The sequence below is a fragment of the Melitaea cinxia genome, chromosome 2 (genome assembly GCF_905220565.1).
Source record: "Melitaea cinxia chromosome 2, ilMelCinx1.1, whole genome shotgun sequence".
Lineage (NCBI taxonomy): Eukaryota > Metazoa > Arthropoda > Insecta > Lepidoptera > Nymphalidae > Melitaea > Melitaea cinxia.
Genome location: NC_059395.1, coordinates 18,749,440 through 18,767,689, shown reverse-complemented (window position 1 = coordinate 18,767,689; position 18,250 = coordinate 18,749,440). Strand labels below are relative to the sequence as shown.

General features: G+C 38.1%; 1 protein-coding gene across 1 annotated transcript; it reads right to left on the bottom strand.

The window, feature by feature from the left end:
- Positions 1 to 2,443: 2,443 nt before the first annotated feature.
- On the bottom strand, positions 2,444 to 16,539 carry LOC123662446. Its single transcript, XM_045597291.1, has 18 exons — positions 16,357 to 16,539; positions 14,988 to 15,087; positions 14,366 to 14,491; positions 12,383 to 12,501; positions 11,765 to 11,978; positions 11,169 to 11,299; positions 10,376 to 10,531; positions 10,034 to 10,127; positions 9,423 to 9,609; positions 8,087 to 8,212; positions 7,532 to 7,670; positions 7,292 to 7,414; positions 6,784 to 6,944; positions 6,459 to 6,550; positions 6,250 to 6,366; positions 4,790 to 6,127; positions 4,589 to 4,663; positions 2,444 to 3,557 (listed from the first exon to the last, which is right to left on the bottom strand). Exons 1-18 carry the CDS (start codon positions 16,386 to 16,388, stop codon positions 3,471 to 3,473), a joined length of 3,417 nt encoding a protein of 1,138 aa, XP_045453247.1. The 5' UTR covers positions 16,389 to 16,539; the 3' UTR covers positions 2,444 to 3,470.
- Positions 16,540 to 18,250: the final 1,711 nt, after the last annotated feature.

The window sequence follows — 18,250 nt, the reverse complement described above, 5'->3', positions numbered from 1 at the left end:
CAGAGCAAGGTTAAATAATTTAAAATATATATATATATATATATATATATATATATATATATATATATATATATATATATATATATATATATAAAATAGGTACTTTAACGTAACAAGTTAAACAATCCGAAAGTGTATTAAATAACAGTGCAATAATAGTCAAAGTATTATATCAAATATCAATAAATCTCTTAATAATAATTAAAATAAATAAAAATCCTACCATACACGGCCCCAATATAATCACTATAAAGCACACTGATGACATTTTGTTTCAAAAATAATGTGCATTAAACAAATATTGTGTCAATATCACCTCAAGGTTAATATTTATAAGATTAAATCGCAAACTTTAATAAAATATGTAAATATTAAATGAATGTAAAGGTATAAAATACGACGCCGCGTTGGCGCAACGATCACAGCCATGGATTGTGCCTGTTGCGCTGGCGGTTGCGGGTTCGATCCCCGCACATGACAAACATTTGTATTGGCCATACAGGTGTTTGCCGTGGTCTGGGTGTTTGTGCAGTCCTAGTGGGTCTCCCCACCGTGCCTCGGAAAGCACGTTAAGCCATCGGTTCCGGTTGTTATCATGTTCACCTGATAGCGATCGTTACTCATATTAGGGAAAATATCCGCCAACCCGCATTGGAGCAGCGTGGTGGATTAAGCTCTGATCCTTCTCCTACATGAGGAAAGAGGCATATGCCCAGTAGTGGGATATTACAGACTGAAGCGACTATATAAAATAATGTCACTACATGTTCGTGCACTCGGCATGCTATAAGAACAAGCACTGCATACTTTTATCTTCTCCTTAAATTATTCGAATTTTTAAATTGTCGTGTAATTAAAAGTTTTAAGTCACAAAAAAAAAATTCAACACGCCACACTTTGTTAGTACACAGTTAGTTTATAATACATTTGTATTTTGACAACAGTAATCTGCTTGTAGTTTGCCTCAAATTGAGAGATTCTTCTCGAGCTTAAACACTTTACAGGAATGTTGTTGAAATAATTTGTTTCTTTCTTATTACACTTTAAATGTTATAGTTAATTTTTAGTTCTTAATTTGAATGAGATGATTTTAATGCATGTTTAGTTATGTAACTAATAACATGCCAGAAACAATGTTTAAGTTTTTATTTTTAGAATAATTGACGTAGTATGAATTTATACAGTGCCAAATATAAAAAAAGAAATTATACACTGACGATGAGCCATGTTTATACTCTTACTGCGTTAAGTGTGTATCTCAATAGAGATCAGTGAAAAATAGTACAAGTTTAGCAGGTTACCAAAATTGTAATAAATTGATGATACTCTTTATCAGTAGAATTCGGTCTAGTCTTGTCTATGTCTCGCCATTCTTTCTTCAATAAGTATGTCGCGGTACTTTAATACGAAAATTTATAAAACTTATACTATGTAATGTTTCATTGCCATAATTACTAAAATAAGGGTTGTGATTTACTACCCGATTTACTTTTATCATTTTGATAAGTCAATTTTTTACATATCCTTTTAGAAAATACTTTCTAATTTTTATTATTATGATTAAAAATAATATATTAAAGAATAAAATTTTAATAATTAGGTTCGATTTAAGGAGTGAAGATTTCCCTATTGTTCAGGTGTCTATAAAAAGTAAATTTTTGTTATTGGTAAACCTTTTAAATTACAGCTTGCGGTAACTTTTTAACAAAATGCGTTTAATTTTATTTATTAAAATTATGTATATTTTTTTTCTTCATTTAAGGAGTTTTAGTTATAATGACTACGCCATTCAATAACACCGCTCCACTTCGACAAATTATTATTGAATCATGTTATAATAATATCTATTGTGAGCAAAAGCAAATAGTGTTCAAATCTATACAATGGTCATAATGATGTCACAAATTATAGTTATATCCATGTAATCGACTTGAAAACTTGTTATTGCATATTGTGTTAAAAAGGTGGATCGACTGAGGTTGTTGCAAATATGAAGTGGGTTATTATTAACAATAAGTTATTAAACACCACACCTATGTAAAATACGCTTGTGAACTGCATTGAATTACGGAAAAATGTACATTTTAATGAAGTATATAATAACATCTTTTATTAGTGCTATGGTCCGTGCTAACTTATTTTTATTTCTTAACAAATTGCTCACAATCTGTTTTATATAATACATTTGAAAATAGCTAATTTACACTGTTTATCTTAGTTTTATGCCTGTAATACATAATATAAAAATAATTATTATTATTAGCGATATTGTAAAAATGTTTTTGATGGGATTAGATTAATACGCTTTTTTTATAAAATTAGAATGTATTTTAATTTGTTTAGATTATAATGATGAAAATTAAATATAAATTATTGACTCTGTAACATGTTTCATTGATATATCTTTTCATCACTAAGAGGTTTTGAATAAAAATAACAAATATTATAACAAAAATAACTTTATTACAAAATATCCCACCCACAATGGTTATAATGATTTCCACTTAGCACATATTGGTACACGTCATTTAGCCACTAGTAAATGTGATCAAATAACTCAAGGTTTGAATTTACATGTTTCGATAATGAAAATTTTGTATGAAACTTTAAAATACAAACTATAAAATTAAAATAATTTTTGGTCTAAATTTAAGTTAAAAGCGAACAACTTGAGCAAATTGAAATTTGATCAATATTTACTGGACAATATTATGAAACATTCCCAAACGACTACTTTCTATTAAAATGACAATTCCACTCTTCACTAAAACCGTGCGCGGTCAGGCTTAGTGTCCTAATTTTTTTTATAAAAAACATTTATAAAAGACCAACGACAAAAGACAAGTCTAAAATATTATTGTGATATAACTCTCGCTGCAGACCTTACATTACTGGTGTCTTTTAATGAATCATATCGAATCATAAGTTTGCATTATTTCGTCATTATTGTATTAATATTGATTTTCACGTAAACGATATATATAACGTACAATTAGCGTTTATACTTCGTATCATAATTCAAAGCGTAATCATATTAGTAGGAAATCAAAAATTTCAAGCCATGAGAACCAGAGTGGTCAACAGTAATTAATGACGTGCTGTGAAAATTTATTTGAATAAAATAAATTTTTAGTTTTCAAGTGAAATAGGTCTAAACATAAAACGTGTAATTCTTATATTCTACATATCACAAGTTTACTAATAACAACTCAAAAAGGACTATGTATGTAAAAAAAATAGAATTTAATGTTTAAATTATTGCTTATTAAACACGACGCGGTAAAAACTGCCAAACCGACAGCAACACCAAATTTATAAAGATTTATTATTGAATATGTAACGATTAATCTTCTGAAAACTTTAATGGCATTAGCGGTTATGTATATATGTATGTATGTACTCAAGTTCTCCTGGCATTATTCGAACATTTCAATGTAAAAGAAAGTTCAGACGGAATGCGGTCGTCGCTGTCAGTGAGGAGCGGGCGGCTGCTTCATCTGCTTCTGTTGCTCCAACAGGCGCTCCAGCGGGGACGGGCCCGGCCCCGACCACAGAGACTGCGACACGTACAAACATTGTTTTTACTTTCCGTTTTGTTTATTTCAAGTTGTCAAATGTATTAATTTTATGTGGAAACGCGATTGGTCAGTGTTATTCTTATATTTTTTTATTATTAGTGTAGTAATAATTGTTTCTCGAAAAAAAAAGACGTTATAAGCCTTACTCGGGCACAATTTAAAAAACAAATCCACATGCTTGGAAGCAGTGAAATCACATTTACAATCAATGATAAACATTACAATAGCTTATCAGTGGCTGCATGGTTGTGAATTTCGGTTAATTGAAATTTTTTTTGCTGTTCCCAGCCATTGTTAGAAATTAAATTCACAAGAAATGACAATCAACAGAAGCGCTTAGTCAATACGAATTACGATTACGATCCCCAAAAATTTGATAAATAGTATCTATTTGAATTACGCGTTTTTCAAAGCCTCAATTTAATCCACTAATTGCTTAATCGATATACAGCAATAATTTAAAATAACCAAAATAACTCGGCAAGTTAAACTTTGTAATAAACATTTACGAATTTACGATTCCCCTATAGATTTTTAAGAATTGGAATCGGAGTATGGTATCACTGATAGGCCATAAAATTATAGAGTAATACTGCGGAAAAAAAACAAGATAATTTTATATTTTACTGTGTGGCTACGGCACTAAAGAATTTAGCCACCCCCTCTCTTCCCGTGGGTGTCGTAAGAGGCGACTAAGGGATAACAAGGTTCCACAACGACTTTGGAACTTAAGAAGTCGACCGATGGCGGGATAACCATCCAACTGCTGGCTTTGAAATACACAGGCCGAAGACGGGCAGCAGCGTCTTCGGTGCGACGAAGCCAGCCCTGCGGTCACCAACCCGCCTGCCCAGCGTGGTGACTATGGGCAAAACACATGAGTTCACGTTATTTTTGGCGTAAACTTGTGGAGGCCTATGTCCAGCAGTGGACTGTATAGGCTGTAATGATTGAATTTTATATTTTCACAATGTTAGGCCGCACTAAACAGGGCCAGGTGCTCGCGGTACCTGCGCGCGGCGCGGCGGCCAGGCGGCGTCGGGCGCGCCGCTGAACAGCGAGTACGTGCTCGTCGCTGCCGCCGCCTGTGGACCACAACGATTTTACGCCACGTTCTATTTGTAATAGCTATTTTATGCTAAAATTTCATTTTTAATTCTATGTATTTTCACTTCTAAAATATTATTCGACTTCGTAAATAAATGTAACACATCGATTTTACTCACTCCGGCCTCGTCTAAGCTTTTCATGGCAGCACCTTCATTGCTGTAGGGCTCGGTGTAATTAACGGTTCTCTGTTGCACGTCTAACACGTTGTTGCCGAAGTTAAGTCCCACTTCTAACTCCTTACTTCCTTGCCCTTGAAAATTTTGCTTGTCCATCATGTTCATCTGTAGGGGCTGGTATCCGAGCTTATTAAACTGAGGATACATCGAGGAATCGTAGCTCACCGGCGCGTTGTATGGACCAAAATTATTCATAGTCGAGTTAAAGGTCGGAGACGTAACCAAATTTTGAAGAGTTTGTATTTGAGGTTGACCGATTGCCGATTGAAGGAAGTTAGGTGACAAGTTTTCAGGCTTAGTCTGTATGTTCTGGCCTAAGTTTTGCCCAACGTTTGGCATATTTTGGTTCAGGTTTTGACCTTGCATTTGGTTATAAGGTATGTTTGTGTATGGATTGGACATATTCGACGGTAAAGGAGAATAAAAGTTTGGCATATTCATAGATGGACTGGCAAAATTCTGAGGATTGAAGTTGGGGTGATTTTCTGGTTTCCACCACGACATTGGCTGTTGGAAATTTTCATTTGGCTGGGCTGGCCAATTTTGCCGCGGAGCTTGAGCGTTCAACGGTGAGGTATTTTTTGGACTATCGTCTCTAAATTTGTTATCATTATATTGATTCTCTTGAGCAGTTTGCCAGTAACGATACTGGTTGGCGAATCTGGGAGGTAAATCGTTTAAGAAGTTCTTTTTACCACCCGACATTTGGTATCCTTGGTTGCCAAATTTGTGACCATCTTGGAAGAGTTCTTGTCTTGAATTCTGCTTTTGGAGTGCGGCCGTTCTAACGTCAATTTCTTTTGGATTGACTACAGGGAGTCTTATTCCTTGGTTGTTAACAACCGGTGCTTGATAGTTCGGATTATAACTGAGACCAGTATTTTGGATGCCGTAGTTTTTCTGAAGTGACACCCTAGGACCTTCATTATAGTTCTGAACTGGCTGGTTTTGCCAAGTATTAGAAGATTGCTCTCTCTTTGGTTGAAAGTTTTGGGAGTTTGAACTGTTATGTGGAGTGGTTTTACTTTCTTTTTTTTCTTCTTTTTCAGTCTTTTTAGGCTCCGGTTCTGCATTCTGTAAATGTGGATATCCGGCAGACTTATCTTTTAACGACAGAATACCACCCGTTTTCCTTCCAACTGGTAAATTAGCGAGAGACTTGACTGGCTTCGGTTGAATCATTTTCGGTTTATCATCCTTGATTGCGTTATCACTCGCTTCGCCAAGTGAATCCGGTGTTGGTGGCGGTGTTATAAATTTAACCTTAAACAAAAGAAACTTGAATAGAATACACTGTAAAAATAAAAAAATAAATCAGTGAGAATAAATTTTTAAATATAAATAATTTAAACAACACTTCTAAAATAGCTAAATGTATTTCTAACCTGCTTGTTAGTCTCCTCCTGCTTTCTCATGATGGCCGCCATAGCGATGTTGACTCGGGGCTTGCGAGCCTCCTTCTTATCCTCGCTCTTACTACTCTCGTCGGTACTTTCAACTTCCTGCAAAATGACGACAATTACTCGTATTTTGGACGGTCATCTTAGCACAAACTATTTGAATACAAACAGATAAAACATATCAGTACAGTTACCGGCTCGTCCTGCGCGGTGGCGAGCGCCCTCTCCTCGCGCGCGCGCTCCAGCGAGCCCTGAGGCTTCAGGATACCGACGCGCTTTTCGCGGACTGCAAAATTTACATAATATAGAATTTGCAATTTAATAAAATAATTCAGCTATAATATTTTGAACAAACCATAAAAAACGAATGTATTAGTACACAACAAAATCACGAGCGATTTATTAATGTGCTAACCATTTATCTAAATTAAAAGGGCTTTTTACATTTTATTACTATAAGATTATTATCATTATTGTGATCAAGCACGTTCCCCTACAAAGTTTATAAAGCGTACTCACCCTTCTCCCGGAAGTCAGCCTCAGAGATGATGAGGGGCGGGGGCGGCGGAGGCGGGGCGGGCGGCGAGCGCGCGCGCGCCAGCTCCAGCAGCGCCGCCGGAACCTCCGGCGCCGCCGCACCGCGACCCACCGCCTCCACGCGCAACGTCCCGTCCTCAGAGCTGTCAGCGACACGCACATGTATAACCTTGTTGTTCCAATACACAAGCAGACAATCAATAGGGGCGCGGCACTCACGCGCGGCATTTGTATTGGCCATACAGGTGTTTGCCGTGGTCTGGGTGTTTGTGCAGTGCTTGTGGGTTTCCCCACCGTACCTCGGAGAGCACGTTGAGCCTTCGGTCCCGGTTGTTATCATGAACACCTGATAGCGATCGTTACTCATAGTAGGGAATATATCCGCCAACCCGCATTGGAGCAGCGTCGTGGATTAAGCTCTGATCCTTCTCCTACATGGGGAAGAGGCCTATGCCCAGCAGTGGGCCACTACAGGCTGAGGCGTACTCACGCGTGGGCGGCGAGGCGGGCGGGGTGCAGGCGCGCGAGGCGCTCCGCCAGCCGCAGCAGGCGCCGGGCGCGCGCGCCCGCCTCGCGCTCCGGCTCGCACACGAACGGGCTCGACGACCCACACCTGCACGCGTTTATAACTCGTCAGCAACACTAATCACGCACACTTCGTTAACTTTTACTATCAAGTATTCTAGAATTTAATTATTACAAATTCATTGCAACATCTGACAATACTTACCCCGTTTCATCATCACTAGGATCCGAGTCCGGTACGCTAGACGAGTCCCAGTTGTTGTTGAATTTAAGGTCCTTGAAACTTTCTTCTAAAGGTAGAAAGCCATTCAACTCCTCGTCTTCGGGCAAAGGCACTGAGTCGTCTACAGTAACATAATTTGAATCAAATGATCAACTTCTTTAAAAATAAAATGTATTTTAAAATTTATTTAATGTTAAACTGAAGATACTGTCGCGTGTAAACACAGCCACGTACGTATATGTATATACGTGGCGCCAGCAGGCCGCACACGTGCGCAAGCTTGGCTCATTTCGGACAGCTCCACGTAATACGCTAGTGGTAGTATATCTAGAGGTCCTTACTTTCTGCTCTGAGGATTGCGGGTTCGATTCCCGCCAGAGTCTGGATGTAATATTTATAGTTATAAATATAGGCGTTACTTCTATGTATATTTATCTAAAAATAACATTTAGCTATATCAGTCAGTTAGCTATAACACAAGTGTCAATTTAGATTAGGAACAGACGACGTGTGTGTATGTGCCCGCGCGCTACTCACAGGTGTCGCAGGCGAGCGCGCGCGGCGCCAGTTGGCCGCACACGTGCGCGAGCGCGGCCCACAGCGCGCCGCCCCACGGCCGCGCCGCCGCCGCGTGCGCGCTCGCCCACTGCAGCCACACCTTCACTGCGCGCACGGGACACGATTGTTCATTCAAAAATCGGTTTACGAAAAATGTTAAAGAGAAATAATATAAATAACACCAATGTGCTGTGTGGCTACGGCACTAAAGAATTTAGCCACCCCCTCTCTTCCCGTAGGTGTCGTAAGAGGCGACTAAGGGATAACAAGGTTCCACAACCACCTTGGAACTTAAGAAGCCGACCGATGGCGGGATAACCATCAAACTGCTGGCTTTGAAATACACAGGCCGAAGACGGGCAGCAGCGTCTTCAGTGCGACAAAGCCAGTATACTGCGGTCACCAACCCGCCTGCCCAGCGTGGTGACTATGGGCAAAACACATGAGTTCACGTTATTTTTGGCGTAAACTTGTGGAGGCCTATGTCCAGCAGTGGACTGTATAGGCTGTAATGATGATAAATAACACCACTACATTGTAAACTTTTTTTATATAAATTAAAAAAAAAACAATTTCGAAATTAGTTTATCAAATACACTATACTATCTCTTATATATCATATATACTATGCATCCTCCATCCTTTAAACCAAGGCGTGGACCATCTAAATTCCTTGTCAAGTCCTACAAAACTAGGTTAGGGCTAAAGTTAATCTCCAGAGGATACGGCGCTCCACACGCTGGAGGTGTGCGTGGTTTCGGCGGTCCTCGGACGGGATCTCTCGCTGCCGAGCGTCGTAAAAGCCATGCTCGACAGTGAGAGATCGTGGCAGGCGGCGGTCTCCTTCTGCGAAGCGGTAATGACGCAGAAGGAGATCGCGGAGCGGGCCAGGGAGAATGACGTCTCCGCTAACCCACTCCGGCGCAGCCGTATGGGGGCAAGGAAGAGACGGTTTGCCCACCTCTTCCCCCCTCGTACTAGTGGGGTCACCAGCCCATAGTCGGGGGACTTCGACCGGCCGGACAGCACGACCCCACACGTCTGAGGGGTGGCCTTGTTGTGAGTAAGGCCACCCCACCATTGTGCCGGGGCCCGGAGGCTTTGTCCGGGCCTACCCGCGCTGTTGTACCGGGCGAGGTGGCGAATGCTAGCGCGACCCCATCTCGCCCCACCCAAGCGGAGCACTGCTCACACGTGGTGGTTTTTTTAGTCAGTAGAAGTCTGACATAATCCTCTGGCGCCCCCGCGCTGGAGGGTATATATGAAGGATTTTCCCCACGTAAATAAAGGGCTAAAGTTAGTCTAGCGAACGTACCAGCTGGTAGAGCCTTCTGCGGCGGCTCATCGGCGGTGTACGCCGGCAACAGCAGCGCCAGCAGAACCGCCTCCGAGAGAGAAGCGGCAAGTTTCGCCGCTGTGGCCTCGCCTTCGCTGAGCGCACTCAGCTCCACTGCGAAATCTTCAGTGGACGACTGCACTAGCCATATCAGCACACACGCCATCTGTCACAAGTTGTATTTATTTTAAAAACTGCTAATATTTATATAGCAATTTCACTACATTTTTCTTATATTTAGACTATTTTGTTTTAGACTTGGTTTCGACTGAAACTTCAAATGTTGAGTTGACTATTTTTGTGATTTTATATTATACAAATATATGGATTTTGATAACTAAGAATACTTTAAACACGCCATCAAAGGTACACTACTATTATCGGAATATTTTAATAAACCTATTTATGCAGTTTTCTCAACTCTTGGTCACGTTATGGAATGCATGAATGCTTTGGGGAATAGCATTACAAAGATAGAAGCAGACTTACTCCTGTAGAGACTGTAGACTTTCTTTTTTAATTTATTAAATTGATGTTTCGAAATGCTAGATAAGGTGGCCAACTGTTTTTTTATCCTATTCTACCATTACCTTTACAAGCGTCATAGAGTCAAAACTATCTGCAGCTATGAGCGGTGATAGCGAAGTGCTCAGTGTCTTCACCAGCTCTGCAGCTGTCTCTAACCTGTAAAAAGAACATATCGTTGGACGTTTCTCAAATATATTTTCTTATATAATGTTTATCCACCAGAACATAGAATTTAGAATGGAAAAATAATTGGAAACAGTGTTAAGAGTCATACAAATTTTTGCACAGTGATTTCGTTTGGGGCTTAATTTTAATATGACAATGATGCGGTACGATGATATATATTGTGTTTTAGTGACTCACAAGCTTTTTTCACTATATGAAAACGGCTACAGTAAACTTACTGTTCGACGCTGTGCAGGTAGTGCACGGCGCGCACGAGCTCGTTGACGTACGAGTGCGCGTCCAGGCGCTCGGGTGCGGAGGGCGGAGCTTGCCCCGCCCCCGGCGCCGCCCCCAGCCCCGGCAGCACCGGCAGCGGCGCCTCTCTCACGTCACGACTGAATCGGAATTTTATTGTATTGATTTACATACAACAATGGTATTTTACAAGCTTTATTGACAAATTTGTATGTTAACATTAAATTCGGTTCTGATTTGTAGCTGTTGCGCTGACGGTTGCGCGTTCGATCCCCGCTTACGATAAAAATTAGTATTGGCCATACAGATGTTTGCCGTGGTCTGGGTGTTTGTGCAGCCCTTGTGGGTCTCCTCACCGACACAAATCTATCGAGCCTCGGAGAGCACGTTAAGTCGTCGGTCCCGATTGTTATCATGTACATATCCGCCAACCCGCATTGGAGCCACGGGGATAAATATTAGCCAGGATATAAATTGTGTTTACTTGTGCCAACATTGACCACTGAAGCCCACACTAGACCGAGTACTCAGAGACATTGAGCGAGAGAGATCTACCACATTCTGACAAATACATATTTGTAATGAAAAGGAAAATAAGATAAAGTATGTTCTTTTTCTTATGTGTGAACTTCCAAATAAATAATTTTTTATATACAAGAAGAAACAATAAACTACCTCATTTTCAGTTTGATACTAATCTAAATACACTCAGTGAATGAGCATGGAGAGATCTTTAAGAGGTACCAGGCGAGCAGGAGCAGAGTGGAGGTGACTAACCTGGCAGCGGCGGCCAGGGTGCGCGACAGGTTGGTGGGCGCGGGGGGGAAGGGCGCGCGCACGAGCAGCGAGCGCACGTGCCAGTACACCGCCGCCAGCCGCCGCCCGCGCCGCCACGACACCAGCGCCAGCTGGAACCGGATCAACGACATTGTACGACACATGTAGGCTTTTTTTTTTATACAACTAGATCACCAGAAAAGCTTACGGCTTACCTGATGGTAAGCGGTAGATGCCCGCAACACCAGAAACATCGTAAGCCTTCAAAGGTCTTAAGACCCTGGGCCATTACACCTAAAATAAAGTGATCCGGAGGCGACGTATGCCAACTTGCCCCCGTGAGAAAAGCCTGGGTAGTGAGGAATATCCTCAAGGTCTGTACTCAGACGTGGGGCCTACGTTTTACCAGAAATGCCGGAAAGCTAGTAATAAGCACACAAATGCACTGTATGATCATAATGCGTCAACTGAGTCGATATACTAAAAAATTGTGCAACTAAATTGTGTTATAGTCAAGCGGCAGTGGTATGTATGAGTGGCTGGATGCTGGACGGTACATATGGTATGACTTTGTTTACTTAAAAGTAAGAATATACCTGGTTGTATGGCTGTCCCGAGTGTACAGACACTGCGAGCGCGTGTCTGTAGAAGGTGTGAGCCACACGCAGCTGCTGACGATAGCGGGCTAGGTCTCCAAGGTGTACTAGGCAATGTTGACATGCGTATCGTGCCGCTGGACCACCTGCACCGGCTACCACCGCGCCACTGGCCTCCCACCCTTCTACCGCACCCAATAGGGAAGCGCGCCGTCTGGCAACAAATAACATGTTTTTAGTACTTGTTCTTTTTCCTATGAAAGAAAAAGGTTTTACATCGTATGGTTTAGTCTTGTTTTTATTTTAAATCATTAAAAGTGAATGAGCTAATGATTCATGATACTTTAACATTTTCTTTTAATCGCCATTTCTCTTATGACTGACAAATTAAATTAAATCTGTCAATAAACTCTGATGCTACTAAGCCAATTTGAAATACTCCCATAGAAAGTAAAAACTAGCACTCAGTGACAAGCAACAAAAACTCCTATAAAATTACACAGAGTCTTAGTGTAGGAGCAGATTGCTCACTAAAAACGACACATCAAAGAGTATCAAAATAATAAGTATGCTTAATAGCAATTGGGATATTAAAAAACGAATACCAAAGATCCTTACCTAAATGGAAGATCTAACTTGAATGTGGTACAGATCTGGTGTAATAAGCAGAGGTAAAATCCCGCCGCCGCTTGTAGCACCCATGATAGCATGGCTTGAGCTTCATTCTTGAGTGCATTCTGTCACATAATAGAATCAATTTTTCAATTACATCTGGTCCGAGCTTAGTTACTTTTAGTAACTTAAGTAGTAAAGATTTTCGTAACTTATGTAACCTTATTTTGCTATAAGCAAAATGTTCTATAAAGTCAAGAATGTTTTAAAAGCACTTCTGTCATATTACAAAATAACTATTTATTACTTTTTAACAAATTAATTATTATTAATCAAAAATGTATTCACATAGGCTTCAAAAGAACTTCTGAATTGACATTTTATCTACACAAATAAATAAAATTGGAGTTTCTGTTTGTAATATTAAAATAACTGCTTTTAACTGACACGGTACATATACCAAAATAACATTTTTTATCATTTTTGTCTGATGTTTGTTCCAACTAATCTCTGGAACGGCTGGACCGATTTTGACGAAACTTTCACTGTCAGATAGCTGATGTAATAAGGAGTACCTTAGGCTATTTTTATTTTAGAATTTTATTTATTTTGTAACTCTGCAAACTGAACAAATTTTTTTTTAATTCCACACGAACAAAGTCGCGTTCACAACTATATTTACTAAACTAGCTGACCCTGCAAACGTTGTTATTAACCCCCTTAATCCCCCCCCCCCCTTATAAGTTAGGGGTAAAATCAAAACCAGCTTTATTCAAATAGGCTCCAAGAGCACTTTCGAATCGTCATTTTACAAATTAAAACTTTAAAAATCAATTATTATATTTGTAGAAGTAAAGCTACCACCGGTTCGGAATGTAGATTCTGCAGAGAAGAATCGGCAAGAAACTCCGCAGATACTCTTTTGAAAAATAATATATAAACTGTGTTGTCTATTTTTAAGTATAAACGGGTACAAACCACGATATAGTTTTTTGACGATTTTTGTCGATATTTCGGACCAGTTACATGGGCCGTGGTCACGACGAGACTGAGTCTCTATATATCCGAAATATCGACAAAAATCGTCAAAAAACTATATCGTGGTATGTACTCGTTTATACTTAAAAATAGACTATGTTTAAAAACCGCGAGTGTCTAAGTCTAAAAAAGTTAATAAACTGTGTTGTTGTTGTTGTTGTTAGATACATGTTGCATAAAATACAACATCACCAAGTCCACACATCTTTATCAACTTCTCGTGTTTACAATGCGATTATTTCTATTTATTTCAAAACAATGAATATTTTGGTGAATATACATAATAACATAACATAACATAACAATACACTTTATTGTACACCAAAACAGAAATAATACATATTATGGACTTAAACAGAGTATCATCAGGCACAAAGGGCGGCCTTATCGCTAAAAAGCGATCTCTTTCAGGCAACCTAGGGGCAGAGGAGATGGTATTGTGTCAGTGTAGGTGTACAAATTGAGACATAAACGTTTGAATATATTTACTTATTTACATACATACATACACACATAAACACATACAAAAATACATACATACATACATACATATATACATAAATACAAATATACATAAACATATACATACACAAACACATACATACATACGTATATATATAATTTTATTATTTATTGTTATAAATATAAATAGTGTTATAAAAATTAGATGTTCTGCCGATTCTCAGACCTACTCGAGATGCACACAAAATTTCATAAAAATCAGTCCAGCCGTTTCTGAGGACTATGGTAACTAAAATTGTGACATGAGAATTTTATATATAAGGATTAATATGACTCCTCTCTACTTTGGAATGTAGATTCAGCTGAGAGGAATCAGCAAGAAGACTGTTACCATTGGGCATTAAGTATTAAAATTGAACACTTCAAAAATATTCAAATACAATAAATAATTTTACAACTAATAATAATTTAGAATTAATGATATTGTACCTTTCTATCTTTTGAGATGGCCTGTAAGGCTTCAATTTGCTGTTTAAAACCAACATTCCACAGATCTTGTTCTACTTTCTTCTCGAGGGCATAATCTAGGTCCAGTTCCAGAACTTTTTGATATACCTAATATAATATATATGAAATATATTAAACAATATTGCCACATATTTACAAAACATTTTACTGTTTTTTTTTTTTCATAGAGAGGCAAAAGTTTTCCAGTAAAATATGGTTTGAACTAAAACCACTTTAGTACCTTGATGTACATACTTCCAGTATTTCTCAAACTTAAACATGGTTTCCTTTACTATTTGGTTTTGGTTAATAACTGTTGATATTCAGTTAGAAATTTAAAAAATTGTGAGAATGAAATTTATAAATTAATCTACCACTTTTGAAGGGATCACTTCATCATTTGGGTCACTTCAAATTCTTAATTAACAATAATCATTATTTATAATATATTTTTGTGGTCACAGTGTATCTTTATAGCTTGATCAAACTGTGTTAAAAGTATTCATCAAAAGTTGATGAAACTTCCTTAAATGTATTATCACTGAAAGGTATTCAATATAAGCAAGAAAAATTATAAAAGGAATAGAAAAGCAGTAATATCAACCTTCTGCAGTTGTTGCTGCATGGCCCAGAGAGTTTTGTCCTGCAGCAGTGAGGTACCACTGTTAAATTTTAAAATTTTTTGTTTCAACTCCTCTGCCTCTCTGGAAAAATAATTAAAACTGTATGCAAATACAAATTCATTATTAATATAAAAGTACTAAACAAAAGGTATTGATATATTATCATCATCATCATTTCAGCCTATCGCAGTCCAATGCTGGACAATGCCTCCCCAAGATATATTATAGTATAAGTAAAATTATATTGAATTTCAATTATTTCTTACTATAGTATTTATTCATTTTATTTTTAACTAGCTGTTTCCCCTGGTTTCATCCGTATTTATTTTAGGAAGTTATAGCCTATAGCATTGCTTGGTAAATGGGCTATGTAACACAAAAATAATTTTACAATTCAAACCAATAGTTCCCGACTCTATTGCATTTAAACAAACAAACAATTTTTCAGTTTTACAACATTAATATAGATGAGTAATTGTTTAAAATCTACATTATATACCATTTCCTTACATGATATTATAATAAGCATTCAGCCAGTAGAATTCCACTTTTGGGTATGTCTTTTGGATATGTCTTTCTCCATGTAGGAGAAGAATTGGAGCTTAATCCACTACGCTGCTCTACTGCAGGTTGGCAGATATTCTCCTTACAATGAGTAACGATTGCTATCAGGTATTTATGATAAAAACAGGGACCAACGACTTAGCGTGCTTTCCGAGGCACGGAGTGGAGCCCCACAAGGACAGACATCCAAACTGGAAATAAATATTTGTACAAATACAAATATCCATCCCGAGCGGGAATCGAACCCGCAACCATCGGTGTTTAAGGTGACTACTCGCACTACTACACCAGAGCAGTTGATATTATAAGACACATAATATAATAAAAAAGCATTGGATGTGTGCTATACAGTCATACAAAAGAAACACCTTAACACCAAACACTATAACAATACAATTACACAAACTCATATCTTAGTGTATACTGTATTACTAATCGTAGATTATAATTTTTTGAAATTTTTTGATATTGTTACTAAAAAAGATCCCAGAAATAAGCATACCGCCCATCTCATAGAATAAAAATATGCATAATATGAGATTTGTTTTAAGCTTTCTGTTGCAATTTAAAAGAATAAACTCACAAACATTTTAAAAACAATATATTCCAGTGAGTTAATGATCATAATATACATTTGTATGAACTATTTTTATATCCTATTTAAAACTTCACTGTAATTTGATTTAAAACGATGAAATTTGATTTATTTCGAAATATAAGTTTCATAGCTGCAAATGTGTGATAACGTACAAGAAATAATTATGTTGTTGTAATATCAAAACCAACCTTAACATTTGCACGGCGGCGTTTAGAACCATTTTTAAAGAGGCCTAGAGCCTCAATAATTGTCATACCATCGGTGAAAAAATCTGCAAAATTAATAAATATAAAGGGAAAAGAAAAGTTCTAAACACAAATTATATCCATCCGGGACAAATAAAATTATGTTGTCAATGTCAAAATAAATAGTCGACTGTTTTTTTTTTTATTAATGGACTGCACGTTAGTGCATTGCTAATGACGAGCAGGAATTAAAGAAAATGGTCAAAACTTGAGAGGAATTTATGACAGGATTCAGAACAGGATAGAAGAAACAAAATAATATATTTTATGATGAAAAGGAAAATAAAAAACATATACAATATATTAAATGTCTATATTATTAAGAAATATATAATTCAATACAATTATATATATATTATACTTTCTAGAAGACAATAAACAATTTTTAGATGTAGGAAAAGGAATTTTATACTCAATCAGTGACTCCAGGAAACGGGAGTGGTTGAAAAGTGGACAAGACAGTAAAAGATGATTAATTTGTGGTTATGAAATGGGGGATCCAAGAACACCAGCGTCTTCGGTGCGACAAAGCCAGCCCTGCAGTCACCAACCCCCCTGCCCATCGTGGTGACTATGGGCAGCACACATGAGTTCACGCATTTTTGACGCGAATTTGTGGAGGCCTATGTCCAGCAGTTAGGGTTCCCAACCCTCCCGGATCGCCCGGGAGACTCCGGAAATAATAGTTAATCTCCCGACCTCCCGGGGAACAATAATTTTTCCGGTTTTTCTAAAAATTATACACATCCTTCGCTCGCACGTCACTACTCGCTCTCTTTGCGTGCTTTGCAATCACACACACACACACAACACCATAGCCGCTGCATGTATAAACCTGTTCGTCTCACCGTCGCGCCGTCGGCGTTGACGATTCGGCGGTGTCGTCTCTGTCACGCACGCCGCGTGCGCCTCGGTGTGACAGAGACAGACACCGCTCGCCGCGGCTTATCAAATGTGCGCACGTTTGTTTCTTCGGAAAGAAACCGAATGAGTATTTCTTTAATAAAAGCAGAATTACAAGTACTCACAAACTTCGATTTTACATGTAAAAACTTTTACGATTTTGTAATGAAAAACCGTAAAATATTAGATGCTGCTAGAAAGCAAAATAAATATAAATTTAAAAATTAATTAAGTTTTTCTTTCCCCAAAGTCTCCCGGGTTGGTCCTTTCAACAGTTGGCAACCCTACCAGCAGTGGACTGCAATAGGCTGAAATGATGATGATGATGATGTGATCTCATCATCTCTCAATATTCTATTTGGTTCTGTCTTTATCTGTATCAACAAGCCAAAATAAACTGTATTTCATAGGTACTAAGGAGTGAATATTATTGTCCTTGGAATCTAGGAGCCTTCCGCAGTTACCAATTCCGAGTGAAACACAAAATTTCAATAAAAAGTAGAATAGGTTAAAGATGCTAAGAAATAGGCTTTCAAATCAAATTAGTGGACTCAAAACAGCTGTATGACAATGTTACCCATAGCGGTGGGCGTTATTTAACGTAATCGGTTTCAGTAACTAGTTACGAAGCTAATAACCATATACGTAGTTTCGCCGATACGAATGTAACGATTATTTTACGTACGCAGTTTTTTGCATACGCAGTTTTATCAAAAACTTGACACAACGACCGGCGCATAAGCGTTTTGCCTAATAACGTAACAGGTTTGAGGTTACTAATATTAATCATTACAATACGCAGATACGCTTACGCGTAGGATAAAAAGAGATGGCTATAAGTACTATAGATGCATCTTTGTTTTCGAATATGCTCATGGGATTTTGTACGCAATTGACTATGAGCTTAAGTTTATTTTAATACGCACAGTTTTTT